Raw genomic sequence first — 17,390 nt, 5'->3', positions numbered from 1 at the left:
ATACTATCAAAAGAATTAGTATGTTCCCAAAAAGTTAGTAACTTTACCATATCTCGTCTACTCTCTGGATTACCTCGCTAAGTCTTTACATGAAAGCCTTGAAGCCTAGTAGTACTATATACATACTTTCCTATACTATATAGGGCTTCCATTGCGCTTTGAGATTGAATCTTGTGAACATGGCGCACATAATACTGTCGAAAATAATTCATTATTATTTTTTTTTTGCATTAATTGATAGTGTTTATTATTCCAAAGCTGCAAAAGTCCATGCACATATTATATTGGTCCACTTGGTCTACCGCACAAAATGCAACATAGACACACACTGTTATCAATTAAATGAGTATATTGAATCTATTGAATTAACTGAATTATTTCCCATCACCCAGCAGATATTCGAATATTTGAACTATCGGTGGTGCGGCTAGGAGCTATTGAGATTCCGGGCGAAATCTCAAAAACGTGTAAACGACACAGCAACTCGAAAGTGTTTTTTATTTCTGAAGTGATTTAAAAATCCTGCGACGGGGCGACTGCTAGGCGTCGGTTGACATCGGCACCCAGCGCAACTCCTCGTTTGGGAATGTACGGGATTTTACGCGGCACCATTCTGCGAATTTGTACGTCGTACGAATTGAAATCACAAACGCTCAAATACGTCAAAAAATGTTAAAAATGTCGACTTACGTGATGCAATCGATAATAGGACACACGGAGAGACACAGAGTGCATCCAGTGCAGTCCTGGTTAACCTTTGGTAGATGGGTAACTGGATCGAAAACGATAGCCTGATAGCCGGAATCGTTGCAAGTCATGTAACATTTCCCACAATTGATGCACATTTCCTGTCAATCATCGTCGTGGGGGAGAGGACAAACAAAACAACAACAAAAATGAAATGTTTGCGTGACGGAAACGGTTAGACTGCTGCTGTCATCATTTCGTTGTAGTATATACCTCATCAATCATGGCGACGACTTGTTGCTTGTTATCAAGGTCGGCGTAGGTGCCTATGCGGTCAATTGCGGCAGCGATAATGGCCCGGATGGGAGGCACAGGCCTAGCAGGTTCGTTGGCCGGTCGCAGAGGCTTCGGCTGATATTCCTCGGCGAGAAGATCATCCGCTTTCTTGAATTCAGCCACTCTCTTCTCGCGCTCTTTCATGAACGGTCCAAAGTTTGGCAAATGCTGAATGAAAACCACCCAGTTTCATTATTAAATTTTTGAGGGTTTAGTTGATGTCTATATTATCCACCTGATCGACAATCGTGTCCAACTGGGTGACGGGTTTGCCAACTTGATGACGGATGGTGGGCGGGCTCTGGCCGTCCCATCCTTTGAGTCCGTCGATGGATTTCAGATACATCAGAGTCTTGAGACCGGTGATGTAGTCGTCGACGACGGTGAAATCCTGATTCTGGACGGAGCTGCAAATCTTTGAAAATAGACATCGCCATTGAGAGATTGATATTCTCTTCCGCCAGCCCATTTTCCCATTTGCCTGTAGACGCAATTTTGGTTTTGTTTGTTTTACCTGGAGAACGCTGGCACCGCACTGGAGGAACTGGAGAGCTGCGTCGGCCGAGTCGATCCCGCCCGTCGCTAGGATGGGGAATCCGGGTAGAGCCCTGGCAATGGCTGACACGGCCTGACAGGGAGCCCATTCGTTATTTTAAGTCAGCTCACCAGATGTATATAATGGTGGATATGAATACTTTCAAAGCGATGGGCCGGATAGCGTTGCCTGACATGCCTCCGTAAGTCGTCTTCTGCTCCTTGCCGATCGATGGCCAAGCCGATCCGTCGCTGCGCACTCCCATCAATCCTGATTTTGAATATCAAAATAAAATGAAATTAAGAAAATCCAATCAGAATGCAAATCAATTGAAATGAGGGTGTCACTTAAGAAAATCATTGCCAAACGATAACAGACCTGAGACGGTATTGGTCGCCGTCACGCCGTCGGCCTGCCCTTCGTAGGCGGCCCGGGCGATCGCCACAATCGACGTGACGTTGGGTGTCAATTTGGCGAAAAACGGGATCGTGACAGCTGCCCGCACCCAGCGGCAGATGTTGCGCACAAGTTCAGGATCCTGCAGACGATCATTTTTGGTGGTTAATATAAGTTTGAAGAGGATTTGGAAAGTTTGACAAAAAAAGTTTTGGTTACCTGTCCGCACGCGAGACCCATTCCGCGTTCGCCCATTCCGTGGGGGCACGACAAGTTCAACTCGAGAGCATCCGCTCCGGCTGCGGCAGCCATGCGAGCCAGCTCCGTCCAATCCGCCTCGTTGTAGCTGCACATGATGCTGGCGATCAAAATCTATTTTCCACCCCCCCATGTCGGATTCATTTAGGATTATTTAACAAGACGTGAGAGATGAGAATGAAGGAATTTATTAAGTTTGATTTGATTATTACGTGATTAGGGAAATCGGCTTTGAGTTCCGTGACACTCTGGCACCAGTAGGCGGCCGTTTTCTCCGAAATCAACTCAATGTTGAGGAAAGATCCTTGGCCGGGCCCGTAAATGTGTCCCGAAGTGGTTCCTCGCACAATGCGTGGCGACACGTTCGTGACAATGTCCTAATCAAACGCGAGAGTTTCCCCGTCACCAGTTGAGTTGATAGTTGATTATATTTATCAAAAAGAAAAGCGGATAGATACCTTATCCAGGGAGAAGGTCTTGGTGAGGGCAAAGCCCCATCCGGCCTCGAAGCCTCGGCGGATCATGGCGGAAGTGGTGGTGGGCGGTGCCGAAGCCAGTCCGAACGGATTGGGGAACTTGAGTCCACACATTTCCACGCCGATATCGACCAGGTCAATCGGCGTGTAAAACTTGGGCAATTTCGGCTCGGATGAAATGAGGAGCGAGCCGTGCGAGCTCTGCTGCGTGCAAGGAAACGATTTAGAATTTTTGGTTTCGTGCCCCGCCAGCGTAAATATTATTGGAGTGACATGTACGGGTCGACGCCCTTTTTCAAACGTTGGGGGGGAGTTGACGGACCTGAATGTATTGGTGCATGTACCAGGCGGCCGTTTTGCCATCGTTAACAGACTCGACCGTTGTCTCGGCAACACCGGCAATGTCTCCACCGCAAAAGACCCAGTCCAGGCTGGATTGCATCGTGCGGGTATCCACTTCCGGCAGTCCCCAACGATTAAACTTGATCGGTTCCATAGCCGCTTTCACTGCGACATCAAATTTAATTATTGATTCAATTCAATTCAGTTTTCTAGTAGGAATAAAAATGAAAAATTTAAAAAAATGGTCTGGCGTCAGCAATTTCACCATCGGCGTTCTCCAGTCCGGAGCCAAAAGCGGAAATGATCCAATCAGCTTTCAAGCGAACTTCCTGCTCTTCATCTTCAATCCACGTCCCGTCGTCCAGCTGTTCAGTGCGCAAGAACTTGAGTCCAGCCACGCGGTCGCCTTTGACAATCACTTCCTTTGGTGCCAAGAACGGCATGAATTCGCACTTCTCTTCAATAGCCAAACCCATCTAAAAGGGGGGGAATCATTTTTTAAAATTTAAAAATCAAAAGATTACACAATCACGCTATTGTCGCCGCTGCGTGTATGTTATCAATAAGACACACACCTCTTCGGGGACGGCACGGACGTTGTTGAATCCTTTGCGGAAGACGACGAAAACGCGTTTGGCGCCGCAGCGCAAAGCCGACGTGGCGCAATCGAAGGCCGTGTCTCCCGCTCCCAGGACGATCACGTTCCCGTGTAGCGACGGCAGAGCCGATTTGCACTTGCACATTCCTGGATGATGGACAAAAGACCCACGGGTTATGTTTGTTTTTTAAATACCGACCAAGTTATAGATATGAAACTCAGACATGATAGAGAGCGCATAGTATACATACCGGGTTTACTAGCGACGGAAACTTTGGGCAGGAAATCCTTTGAAGTATAAAAACCCATTTGTTCGCTCAGGTTTTCAAAGATGGAAATCCTTTTGGCTTGCGGCAAACCAATGCCGATGAAAACTCCTTGGTAGCCTTGGTCTTTCAAGCCCTGTCAAAATAATTTTAAAAAACAAATGGAATCGAAAATTATTTTGAAAATGTTTTAAAGTGGTTGATTATACCTGCAGAGTTATGTCTGCCAGGCTGAGCGATCTTCCTCGTTCGATTTTGACTCCCAAGTCTTTCATCAACTCGATTTCGAAATCGACAACTTCGTAAGGGAGACGATATTGCGGGATTTCGGACGAACTTTAGACAATTTGAACATTTGATTTTGATTGAATATTGCTTTGAAAAGGTTATACGATTACCTGAGGCCACCAATCGTTTCATTCTTCTCGAAGATAGTTAAATCGGAATAACCCAATCGGGCTAGAAAAGTGGCGCAAGAAATCGAAGCCGGACCACAGCCGAGCAGAGCGATTTTCGACCGATATCCAGGCCCCAATTCATCCACGACCAAATCGGGCGATAGGATTTGCGGAATTTTCATCAACTTAAACATCTGTGAAGTCATATGTCCAGAGAGTCAGATTTTTCTTTTCGTTTGTAGGACTGTACATATATCGATCAAATAAAGCCTATGCGTGTCTGCTGATTGCTTGTTACCTCCGTGGCGAATTGCTGTAGCCCTCCGATGTTGATGGGCCCTTCTTCCGACGCGTACAAATTGCACCCACCCACGCAGAGGTCGCTAGTTGGGCACACCATTCCGCACGTGAGGCCCAGAGGATTATCCGAGAAAATTGCTTTAGCAGCTCCGTAATAGTTCTATCATCAAACGGGAGGATGGAAAAGTAGGGTTATAATAATAATTTAAAAAAAAAAATAAACTTTCGAATAACCGGACGTCCGTTTTTTTCTTTTCTTATATTGCCTAGATGGTGATTCGAGACTTTTATTATTACGATTATTATACGATACCTTGGTCGAGATACTGCCGATGAAGCTCTTGACGTCCAGCTGAGTCGGACAAGACTTTTGACACGGGGCGTCGGCACATTTCAGGCAGCGTGCAGCTTCACGGACGGCGGCACGCTCGCTCAGCGTCGTGTGTTTGATGTCGTCAAAGTTTTGGAATAAATCCGGCGGTCCGCAAGACTGAATAATGGCATGCAAACGGGAAAAAATAAAAATAAAAGAAAATGAAGTAAAAGAAATGTGCGTAGCGACGGAGATATTGAGCGACTGTCCTAAATATAACATATATATATTTATACGTATATATAACAGGATAAAAGTTTCTATGATTCAATTAAACACGAATTGAATTTCAAACAGTAGGGAGCGAGAAAAAAAAAAGAAGTTGGAGGCGGACGTGCATTGAATTCGTCGAATCAGGTAATTAAAGAAAGTAAGGAAATGCGACGAGTTTTCCCATGAATTATTGATATGATCAAAACCCAATGAAGAGAAGAGGAACCATGGACGAGTATCGAAAGTCAAACAGCGTATGGATGTTGCAAGAATATAAATGTAATCACTTTGAATATAAGATGAAATCGATCGATTTCGTCATTGATACCGTACCTGGCAGTTTTTATCGCCGTTACGTTTCCAGTGCTTCTTGATCTTCTTGGTTTCGGCCGACGGAACCAAACTGGCAAACGGTTTGATTTTTGGATTTAGCGCCAAAATATTCTGCGTCAAAAAAAAATTAATTAATTAAATTGCAAGAAATTTTTGGAATTCAATCATTAAAGTGATGGAATTTTTTACGAAACACAATTTCAAATTATTCGACTGGTTATTAACGGATTTTACATGTTTTGCTGCTCCCCTGCGCGTTAACTGATATATTTTAATTTTAGGTCGACAGCTCGGCGGGAGTCGAGAACCCAAACATATGCCAAAGTTTTTGGGTCGCTGGCCTTAACTTTAGCCTCAGAGATGTATATTATGGTATATATATATATATATATATACATAAAGGCAGACGGGCAATGTAGAACGGAGTGGTATTATCGTGATACCGCTTGCACCCGCCTCGGGCATGTGTGATTAGAAAGTAGCAAAAACTGCAGACTCCCGACCACTGGCGAGTGTCGGTTGATTTTTCTAACCATAAACATCCTGATTGTAAACCGTTTAAACTGAGTCAGCAGATAAAAAACAAAAACTTATCGATAAATTGTTGAAAATCAAGTCGATTGTCAACTTGAGTAGTAGTAGAACTCTTATCAAGAATGTCTGTCAATTTTTCTTTACAAACTTTAAACTATCATGTCGCTAATTGGTCATTAAAAACGTTAAACGCATAATTCTGCTGGAAACTTTTGTGTAATAGTCTAACATGTTTACTTAACTTTTGCGTTGGTTTATTATATTTACGTAATCATTTGGTCCCGTACGCCCACCATCCCCGAGGCTGTCGATTTGCTTTACGTAACTTTCTATCGCGCTCTTTGCCTATCGACAGTATAAAAGCACAAGGTATTTTTTTGTCTTTCAAGCTGAAAATCCCCCAAAGGGCAACATTTTTTTAAGTTTTTGTTTTTGCTTTCCACCTTTTTTTATTTAAAGACCTCGCTCAAGGATGGCATTTTGGTTTTGTTTTGTTATTTTCGCGATAAAAGTAAGAGACGACATTCTTTTTCTATGACAAAAGCTTTCAACCAAACTCGATCAACGAAATGTTTTCCATCTTTTAAACCTCTGATGCCCAGGGAAATCAACACTTTATTGGCCAGGCCCAGCCATAAGTTAAAGATTGAATGAACTGCACTTACCTCGATGTCGGCCACATCACGGCTCAGTCCGAGATTATCCATTTGCGACTTTTGATTGACTTTTCGGTGGGTTAAATCTCGTTTCGAGACACTGTGGATATGTTCTGGTCGGTCGGCGTCCGATCTAATAAACAACGACGACGAAAAACACAACTAAAAAATTTCAACCGCAGTCGATTGACGACTGCTGAGCGGATGCAGGGAATAAAAAGCGTCAGCTGAGCAGCAGAAGTGTCAGGCCCGACTGTCGTGTACCAGACGGAGACGGAGAAAAAAAAAAGTCCAAGGTTTTTCTACGCTCTTTTGACACTCGTCGAGTTTTGTTTTCTTTTTCTTTTTTCAAAAAGGAAATGGCCTTATCTCTCTCGCAGCGGTTTCTATTCTGGGGGCGCTCCCTATGTATACGTTCCTACACTCTCGACACACAAGGAGGCTGGAGGTGGAGGCTGCTATATTCCAAAAATTTATTTTTCCTTTTATCTTTTTTTCTTTTTTAAAAGAAACATTTTTTTATTATTTCTACACATGTGTTTAGTATAAATAAAAAGAAAGAAAAAAAAGATGGGACGACCAACAATTTTTCCCCTTGGCGGCCCTCTTGTGTTGCCCACATTCAACAAATCCGAAAGCTTATTCTTTTTGGCGTATTTCGTTTGGCAGTATTATAATATAATATCTATCCTTTTTTTTTTGGTCGTGGTTATGTAACGACGGAATTAAAAATGTCGGGCTCCGCAGATTTGCGAGGATTCAATTACGTGCCAGTGACGAGCCTATACGCCCAAAAGGCTCAATAGAACAAGAGAAAACTAGTAACTATGGCGTTGGTTATATAATTTCAAGCTGAAACCCCATAGTGGGAATTAAATCACAGTTTTTCTTTTGACGGTTTTTCGCATTTTTAGCTGTTTGGCGGATATTTAAAAGAAAAAAGGACGTCTTATCGAATTTGACGGTTGACTCAAATTTCGCTTCTTAAACGAAAAAAAAAGTAAATAAGCGACTTAAAGTGCTTCAGTCCATGTCTTTATATCTTGCCAGGAAAAAAAAAAATAATTTTAATCAAAACTAGCGCACATCGTCTCTCATACGAGGACGGCTGCGGTATTTAGTTACTGCCTGTGTGTGTGTGTGTGTGTCTGTAGTAGCGGAATTGGTAAACATTTGACGTATTGGCTATCTCTCCTGGGCCCGATATTTTTTCTAAAGACTTATAACATATACGTATATTTATTTCCGAGAAAAGGGTAAATCGGAGAAGGCCACCAATTACGTCTGGGTATATATACAGGCTGGGCTGACATATAGAAAAGTTGTCCGAAATCCCGAAATATAAGGGACGTCGAAAATGTTGATCCGGCAGAGGATGATGTGCAATATGCGCGTATGGTTTCCCAGTCAACTCTTTTTTTTTTTCTTGTTACTAAGGGGATAAAATTCCATCTGATCAGGATGACATGTACGGCCCGTCCCGTCCACGGTCAGTTCTCTAAAAACTCCAAAAAATACGCAAAATCCCATCAGAAACCAAACGGAATCCGATGGTCCAGTTAGTGGGAAAACCAGCTGCTGCGCACTACCTGGCCAACCTTGCTCTTTTTACATATCAATAATTTTATTTAAAAAAATAAAAATGTTTTTTTCTCTTTTTAAAAAAAAAAGGCAACGCGTTACAAGCAGTTATTGAGAAACTGGACTGGTTCTTGTTTCTGGTTTAGCTATTCTACATTTGGAAAAAATGTTTTTAAATTTTTTCTTGACCAATTCAGAATTTCGGTCGAAGGTTTGTCCTAAAATGGACTTGTTTGTTATTCCCCCCCGAGAGTTCCAGAGCTGCGATGGGTCCTCCTGGCTCGTAAATTCAATTAAAAGCTGAACGCTGACCTTAAAGGAGTAGAGAACCTGCTGTGAGAACTGATTGTTTCGCCATCTATCGACTAGTAAACACTGGAATTTCTTTTGAAAAATCAAATTCAAACAGGAGACAAATGATAAGAAACCAGAATTCGTAGTACACACAGCCAAGCACAATTGGAGAAATATTATGAATGAAGAAGCGAGTCGTGAGTAGTATAGTACACAGAGCTCGACTCCCTCTAGGAGCCTCTTTCGGTAGTTTGTTCAAGTGTTTCCTGGGCGCTCTATTCAACTTTTCGGGTGAAGTATACCGTGTGTACCGCCCAGTCAATTGATTCGAACTCTACTGTTTGGTCGCACGCTGGCTCTCTCTCTCTCTCTGTGTGCGAGCTGCTGTCCTTTGTTGTCTATCGATCAGCCGAGAGCAGAGCGCTAGAAGAAGCTTCTCCGTTTCACGTGAGGTCGTGAGTCCGACTCGTGTGGTGCGGCAAAGTGCGTAATATATATAACAGAGCGGGGGCGACGTAATAAGCAGCCCCCTCTATGTATGTAAACCTCTCCTAGGAACCCGTTTCTGCTGCGTCAATAATCTCCAACTCTCTAGCGCCGCACATACGTCGTCGAGTGGCAGCAATCGTCTTTTTTAAATAGCAGAATCGTCTTATTTTTTATTTCTCATTTTTCAATCGACTTTATTTTTTTATTGCCTAGCTCTCATCCGGCCGGCCGACCACTTGGCCTTTCTTTTCTTCATTCAAGTGCTAATGAGTCGCTTTTATTTTTATTTTATTGTTTTATTATGATGAAAGTGGTGAATGGACATGTTTTTAACGTTATGGGAGAGATGGATGCCTTCATTCCATTCATTATTCAGCTGCTGACAGAATAAGAGAAAAGGCAACAACACACTTTTAGATGTTATAAATATGTACATATACCAGCCGAGAGAGCGGACTCCAGATATTTGCATACGCCCTTGTTGTCGGCCCAGGGTGGCACGCGTCTTGTTTCAATAAAAGAAAAAAGAAAAGAAATAAAAGGGGAGAATAGTACTATTATATAACGCCGCCATTCAGCGCCGTCTACCCGAATTTTTCTTTTCTTTTTTCCCCCTGCATTTATTTGACTTGGAAGGAGTGGGCAAACGGCAAAAGAACAGAACATAGAAGAGAAGAGAGAGAGATATCTATTTATATATAAGCCGCGCGTTCAATCTGCCAGCGTGTAGTAGATTACCGTCACGGAGTGATTCGCTTTCGCCCAGGAGACGTCACCGAATATCATTCCCCTTTTTTTTTATTATTCCATCGTGTTTTACTCTACATGTACACGTATATAGAGTCTATAAGGCCCTCAGTTCTATTGAGTCCTCCAACGGAGAGTTATATTGACAAAAGCCTTTAAAAGGGTCCCCCTTTATTTCCTTATTCTTTCAATTTTCGCATTTTTATTTAAAATAATTTTTTGAAAATCTGCTGGATGCAGACGACGGGAGTAGTAGCAATCTTGAACGCGCAGTCGATTCGAGTATTTCTGGAGGGTATTCGAAAAAACGAAGAAGCCCATCTTGTTATTTTATCACCAGAATTTTTTTTTTTGGAGGGGATTATTGCACTAGTAGTTGAGTTAAGTTGCCGCCGGTTATATAGGTGCAACCCAAACAAACTGTCAAAGTATGTACAGAGGGCGGCAGCCACAGCAATAACAAAGTGCTTTTACGACCCATTATCTCTCTCTCTCTCGTCTATACACTGGCATTCCCGATTCTTTTGTCTACTTATATGTGTGCCCATTATTTGTTTACATAATAATCCAGTCGCCAAGGGGTATTATTGCGCCATAGTCACGCACGCATATAGCTCAAAGTCCAGCGCAGCACCTTTTTTTCTTTCCACCATCGATTACGGTGCTGCCGTGGGACCCCATCATTTACCGTTTGGCATTTTCTAATATTAAATCACCTCCACCATGAAATATGTATACCTACAACAGAAGCCTTTAAGTGTCCTATTCCACCTCATCCGAAAGAACAAAAAAATTTAACAACTTGGCTAAAAGATGATCAAAAAAGAATGAAGAAGAGTCAACTAGAAATTCGCGAGAGATGAAAAATGGCCACATAAATATAGCACTTGTCCCCCAGCGCTACATATTTTTCCTCCCATCTTTTCTTTATTCCCTTCTTTATTATTTTTTTCGTAGGATGATTTATTCGCGAGGATAATACAAGTGCTGTATGCCATTACCGGTGGACTCGACTACTACTAAGGCAACTGGTCCTGTGTAATACTCGAGCACAGGCACTGTGGCACTCAAGATGAAGCTTTAATGTAGCCGAGCGCCCAGCCACACTTCTCCATCCTTGGAAAATCCCAACCGAGGATGACAGTAATGGACCCCCCAACCCACCCCTCAGTTCTATAAGGACCATGCACAACCGAGGGGCTTGATTCCGTCCCAGCGGATGGATGGGCCGCCAAGCTCTTTGATCCTAGTTTTTTTAAGGGGTAAGGATCAACTATAATAGTGGTCGTGTATATATAGTAGCTTTTAAGTTTGTTTTTCGATTCGTTGGGGAGGGTTCAGATGTCGGTTTGCTCCGCACGCAGAGATCTCCGACGGCGCTTATTATTTAGCTGGATCGTACGCTCATCCGCCCGTCTTGAAATTGGCTCTCGTCAATCAGCTGACGAGGCGTTATTATAGTTGGCCGCCCATAGTCAATGAAGACGGAAGATAATGGATCTACAAAGCTTTTTGGGAAAAATAATAATAATAATAATAAGGAAAAGAACACAAGTGCTGTTGTGGCGGAACAGATGAGCTCTATAATGGCTGCTGCTGGAAGTCTACATCCAGCTCGCGTCTAATAAAGAGACTCTAATAGAGCCGGAACATCCCTTATAACCTATACATGTATACATACTAGCTATACAGGCTGTTACTATATAATACAGCCGACGGGGGCTATACCTTAGTACAGCTGGGCGAACCCATAGAAAATTCAATTTGGGTATATTATAGAGTTGCTGCCGAGCATCTTCTTTTTTGTGTGTGTGTGTGTGTGTATTTTTCTAATTATTCTGCAGGCCAGCACAAAAACTATACATCATATCACACAGAGAGCCGCGTCAGTGCGGTATGCACACACACACTTTGCAACTCGGGCGCCTTTCTCATCGCCACCGGATGTATATACGCGTCTAGCTAGCTGATCCATCAACTTCTTTCTGCAGTGCAGCAGCAGCAGCGAGTTGCTGTATTCTCTTCATCTATATATCTTTCGGCTGGCAGATTATTTGCTTTTCTCATCTTCTCTTGCCAGACGAGAGAGAATAAAGAGGAAGCTCAATAAAGAAATACAAAAGTTGATCGAGTACAAAATCTTAGACCAGACTAATGGCAATAATGAAATAAATAAGGAGCCAATGCAATGATGATGAGGATGTTCTTTCCTATCCTTTTTTTTTTAAGATTTTTCCGGTTAGATCCTTTTTTGTCACCTCCTTTTCATCCGACAAAGCCCATCAATCGATCGCCCAGCAACATATTGATCAGCAGCCAAAGGGAAAAAGAAAATCTCCCATCAAAATGGTGGACACACTCTGCGTATATATTGACTGTGTTGCTGGACACGCGATGAGCGACGACATTCATCCACAACGCTGAGACTTTGCGACGACTTGAATGAAATGGAAATATACGTAGTAGCCTACGCTGCCAATTTTGCGGATGCGCCAGCATTGAATCAAAACCGCAACGACGACGTGCCGTGTGTGCTGTCAGTTGCGGGCTTGCGGCGCTCGCCGGATCGATTGTTCGCTTGCTGTAGACTCTCGGCGCGCCGGGGTTGTGTGTCTAATGCGAACAGCAAGTACTACACCCAATGAGCGGATGAGGCAAACGTCGTCGGGAGAGAAAAGAGACGCGACTGACGCGCATATAGCGACGTGAAATGGGAAGATGAAAGGAAAGTGCAAGATGAGAGACGGAAAGAAAGAAACCCGCGCAGAGGTGAGTGGGTAAACCCTGCTGGGCCAGGAAGAAAGAAAGAAAAAGAAGAGAAGCAAGTATCTATAAAAGAGCTGGAAGGGCGGCCGGAGGACCTGCGTTTTATATTTATAGATATAAATATATAACTAAGCTCTTTTGCCAGAGTCCCGCCGGAATCGGTTCACAATTCGCGCAACGTAATATCAACATTTACATTGGCAGATCGGAGCTGCTGCTTCCTTTTATTTTATTTTATTTTATTTTATTTATTTTTACTCTGGTTTGGATTCGAATAGATGAAAGTTCAAGGAAAAAGATCTGACCGGCGGCTATTTACACTTCATAAATCTCAACTGGGCGAGCGGGAAATTTTTTGCAAGTCAAAAAATCTAAAGAGATGGATAAATTATATATAGCCTACACACGGTGGAAAACACCACCCAATGTTATGATTTAAACATTAATCGAAATTATGTTTTTCGGTGGATATGGAAGGGATTTCCATGATGAAAAAAGAAAATTCATCGCTTGGTTATGTATTTCAATTTCCATCTCGTCTGGCGATCATTGCCAGGGAATACCACCTGACAGGAAATAGTTTCGCTTTTGCTTTTTTTCCTTTTTCCCGCCATAAATTTGAAAAAAAAGAAAAAAAAATCTTAACTATAAAGAAGCGCGTCACAACTATAACGTAATCATCATAATGGATGGCCTCAATCATTTCTCCGCCGGGTCTTAATAGAATCGTGCTGACACGACACGACGTCCTTCTAGATATATCTGTGTGTAGCCACGCGGTGCTGCTGCTGGGCCTACACCAAACTAAATGGCGTGTGCCGACGCATCAGCTGAATCGATACAGCCGTGCATATATAAAAATCCACGGCCGATTCCGTCCACAACTTTTTCCCGTTTGTTTTATCCCGCACGGATTTCCTTTTTTCCGCTTTTTTCTTCAATTACAAATCAGATCCGCAGATGACGTCATTCGTCGTATAATCCACTTCAATGATCTCCACACACACACACACACACAAAACCAGAGAGTGAAAAGAAAAATCAATCAACGTCAGAAAATGTTCTGCCGATCATCACGAGAGCCGGAAAAAAAACTAAACAAAAAAACTTGCGCAATGCTGCCAGTCGGTTCCAGGAAATGCTGTACGTACGTGTTATATATATATATATTGTACCGAACGAAACACCTGGCGTAAAACACACACTTTCCATCAAGTGCCTACACGTCCAGCAGCTCTGTCATTCACGCCTTGTTTTCTCTCTCTCTCTTTCTCACTCGTGTTCTTATCGCTCACGAAATATGTTTCATCACTCTCCCGACCGAATCTACAGCAGCAGCACTCGACGTGTGTGCGCTTGTATCTGTATAAAGCATCTGGCCAAAAACATGGTCTCTGCTGATATGCCCAGCATGCCAAACTGTTCATCAGCGCGCTATATAAACATGTGATTATATTATCCCTATTATGTGCCGCAATAATAAACCACGCCCTTTTTGCTCAGCAATTATCCAGCGAAAAATGTTAGTTGTTGGCTGATTTCATTCGATCGGAATAGAGTTAACTGGTTGCCGGGCAGCCAACGGGCGGTAGCACGAAGAAATGTGTTGCCGGGTTAGTTCTAATATAACTGAATTTTTCGTGTGAATTCTTATCCCGGAATGAAACAAATATTTAAAAAAACAAATAAAAATAAATTCTCTAAACTCCTTTGCACATGCAAAGCGGTCCGATCCCGACGACCCGAGTCACGCATCCGCCATGTGAGACGCACATCACGCGCTTCCATCTCATACAACGCGGTTATACTCAGCCCGGACGTTGTGTGTCGAGAACTGTGGCCAAGTCACCCACTTTTCTGATTCTTTTTTTTTCTTTTTTTTATTGAGTGTGTAGAGAATGGGTGGCATTGTGTCACTATATAAATGTTTTTCTTTATTTTGAGTTACGTTACGTTACGTAACTTCACTTGCCAGCCCGACCGGACACACAAAGGAGAAGATGAAGCATCAGTGGCGCTGCTGGCCGCGGCGTGTTCCGTATCGGCTCTCTATCCACACAAAACACGCAGAGCCTGGCATCCGTCAAGTTGTATAAATGGGAGAAATAAGCCCCTGAAAAAAAAAAAAAAAAAAAAGGAAATCTAAACGAAATATCACGAGTGCAGCAACTTATATGAAAAAAAGAATAAAGAGCCACACCAAACGAAACTTTGAGTCCGTTCGTTTCACTGGCTTGGTTGTGGCTGGCTGGGGTGTTTTGGCGTGACTTGTTAGCGCCGGCCATCTCCTTTCATAGCTACTGCTGCTGCTCTGTTTATATTTATACAACACCAGCACTCGCAACTTTTTTTGATATCATCAACTTTTACTCTGATGTGTTTCTGTCTAAAAACCCAATAAAAAAACAAGGGGCAAGAAATATAAGAAACGACAAGAGTCGCCTATATAAAAGTAGCAGCCCGAGGCGTTCGCATTAACATTGTATCATAACTTTTCTCTATACCCTTTTCTTCGTTTCTTTCCGCGTTTTTCTTTTGTTTTTTTTTTCTTTCGTGCCGGTTATTTTCTTTATGACGCAATAAGAAACGCGACATTTGACTATAAGCTATAAAAATGTATATCATAAGATATATAGTAACTTTAGATGTATCACATCTGATTATAATTGCTTCTTCGTGCCGTGTAGATTTTCGTGAATAAGTTTGCCTCTTATGTGGACTGGCGTGCACGAGATTGACTTCTTTTCTATCATAAACTTATTTCGAGAGCCACCGCAGCTTTTGAAAAGTTCCAAGTTTCCCGCGCCGTCGGGAAACTCATTTCCCAGTTTCAAAAGGGAGCGCATAATTGTCCAACTTGGTGCAGGACATTCCCGCTATATTTTCAGTTGGGGATATAACTTATTTAATAGATTTAAAAAAAAGGAAAATGGTAATCGGGCATTTCCAGCACTGTGGTATATATCCTATATCCTATAATAATCCTACGTCAGCCATACCAGCGCGCCCTCCCGAAAACGCCAAGTTTCGTGCGGGAGAACTCAGAGAGAACTCGGAGATGATGGAATGAATCATTGATTGGCGGTGGTTCTCCCCGTTTCACTGTTTCTCGGCAGATATTGGAATAGTCGGAACGTTTGACGCTTTACCCGTGTTTGTGTGTGGGTGCTGCTGCGCTGTGTGCGCCTTTGATGCATCCGACGTAACTTGATGTCGCACTTTCTCTCCCACTACCATCTACGACTTGTACTGTATATGCCCATCATTTCTATCTCCGCATGCTATGACTGACTTGATATCGATTTCATAAATCTCCAATCTACCAATTTCTCGATGAAAATCTTCAGATATTTTAAAAATGCCTCCCTGACGAAAATTGGGTGGAAAATGTGTACGTACACAAAGTCTTTGATTGACGTAACATTCGAATATGACCGCGGGAGGGGTTTGTATTTTTATTCAAGACCAACTGTAAAAGAACGTTGTATGTATACAATTCCCGCAAGGTTACCAAGTACTGTATACTCCAGGGGGGTTGTTGGAGATGAAGGTTGTTGGTTGTTGTCCGAGTGCATCGTCACGTTCCGACGTCACCCCGAGGTCTATAAATATAGCTACATCCGCCGGTGGGATGCTGTATTGTTGTGTGCTCACAATTGTTTGGTGTACGTCTTTTCCCGGATTTTTCTGACCAACAATTCATATAACAAGTATATATAGTTTAGCCAGTTGCGCAAGTGAACGCCTCCCACACACACACGACTGTCCAGTCCGGTGATGGACCCCTACAAGGCTGGCCACCCCCTATAGCTACATAAATGGCGACAGCGGGGTTGTCCTGTGTAATCCAACGCAATCGCGCCTGGTATTACACTACGATTTTTAGCTTTTTTTTTCGTAGAAACCCACTTGTACATATGAAGAGCGGCTATATACACACACACAGGAGCCTCTCTCTATACTCGGACTCGGATAGCTCTTTGTATATTTTACGCTCGAGGTCTATATCTATACGTTCTATAGTCAATTCACTGGAATTGTGTGCGACAACGATATAGTCGCTAGCAGCTCGAACCGATCACGAATTCACGCTGTACTTATTATTCTCCAGCCTCTGACGTCATAGCATATCTCTCTCTCTCTCCTTTCCAAACCTCCTCTTCTTTCCCCAACCGGCTGATGCTGTACATTGTCGTCGGCAATCGCTTCGCTTGAAATGTCGTTCGCCCTTACATATTGTCCCTTTTCAACTTGAAGCCGCTCGGTGTATTATTACGAAACAACAGGGGGAAAGAGGGGAGGATAAGACAGATGAGATGTCGGCGGGCAGAACGGCATCACTTCGTGAGTGTGTGTTGTGTATGGACCGATGTGATACGCGTTGCGTGGGAGGCGCGCACTATAATGAATAATGGGCCAGCGGAGATATATATATCTAAGAAGAGAAAGGCAGTCCCAGCTATAGACAATATGAAAGACGGTCCAGTATACCAGCACCTCGGCCGCGCTCTCTGGTCACGAAATACCGGCGTCAATTTTTTATTCATTTCAAACGGGCGGCCGCGGTCAAGAGTTTCCCGTTTTTTTTTTTAAGTCGAAAATAGTAACACTAAACTTAAATCCAAATCGAATCAAATGAAAAATCAAATTTTTGTTTTCTGATAAGGATGACGCGCGCATTGATTTGACATTATTCAATTCGATCGACCGTTTTTTTACAATGAAGAAATATCCCAAACAAACAAAGTTACGATCGAAAGTTTCGCGTTGGTGATATGCAGATTGAATCAATTATTCCCACCCGATTGGCGG

General features: G+C 42.9%; 1 protein-coding gene across 2 annotated transcripts; it reads right to left on the bottom strand.

Annotated features, from left to right (window-relative positions):
- Nucleotides 1-217: 217 nt before the first annotated feature.
- LOC124191544 (dihydropyrimidine dehydrogenase [NADP(+)]-like) lies at nucleotides 218-8,755 on the bottom strand. Of its 2 annotated transcripts, XM_046584832.1 has the most exons (20): nucleotides 6,711-8,755; nucleotides 5,512-5,622; nucleotides 4,906-5,082; nucleotides 4,591-4,752; nucleotides 4,293-4,486; nucleotides 4,104-4,230; nucleotides 3,880-4,030; nucleotides 3,606-3,775; nucleotides 3,296-3,506; nucleotides 3,011-3,195; nucleotides 2,671-2,889; nucleotides 2,425-2,589; nucleotides 2,174-2,326; nucleotides 1,937-2,096; nucleotides 1,719-1,828; nucleotides 1,538-1,651; nucleotides 1,259-1,438; nucleotides 961-1,191; nucleotides 691-848; nucleotides 218-613 (listed from the first exon to the last, which is right to left on the bottom strand). In XM_046584832.1, exons 1-20 carry the CDS (start codon nucleotides 6,750-6,752, stop codon nucleotides 514-516), a joined length of 3,120 nt encoding a protein of 1,039 aa, XP_046440788.1. In that variant the 5' UTR covers nucleotides 6,753-8,755; the 3' UTR covers nucleotides 218-513. The 2 variants fall into 2 exon arrangements, with proteins under 2 accessions (XP_046440788.1, XP_046440787.1); XM_046584831.1 differs by having other exon boundaries at nucleotides 1,259-1,651; nucleotides 6,711-6,992.
- Nucleotides 8,756-17,390: the final 8,635 nt, after the last annotated feature.

Source organism: Daphnia pulex, chromosome 3 (assembly GCF_021134715.1).
Source record: "Daphnia pulex isolate KAP4 chromosome 3, ASM2113471v1".
Taxonomy (NCBI): Eukaryota; Metazoa; Arthropoda; class Branchiopoda; order Diplostraca; family Daphniidae; genus Daphnia; species Daphnia pulex.
The sequence above is the reverse complement of the archived record's forward strand: the minus strand, read 5'-3'. Positions and strand labels throughout refer to the sequence as shown.

Coding starts and splice junctions, on each gene's coding strand:
- LOC124191544 (XM_046584831.1), bottom strand. CDS start 6,752: ATGGATAATCTCGGACTGAGCCGTGATGTGGCCGACATCGAG. Junction 4,487..4,590: donor TACAGCAATTCGCCACGGAG/GTAACAAGCAAT, acceptor ATGACTTCACAG/ATGTTTAAGTTGATGAAAAT. Junction 2,097..2,173: donor TGGGTCTCGCGTGCGGACAG/GTAACCAAAACT, acceptor GATCGTCTGCAG/GATCCTGAACTTGTGCGCAA.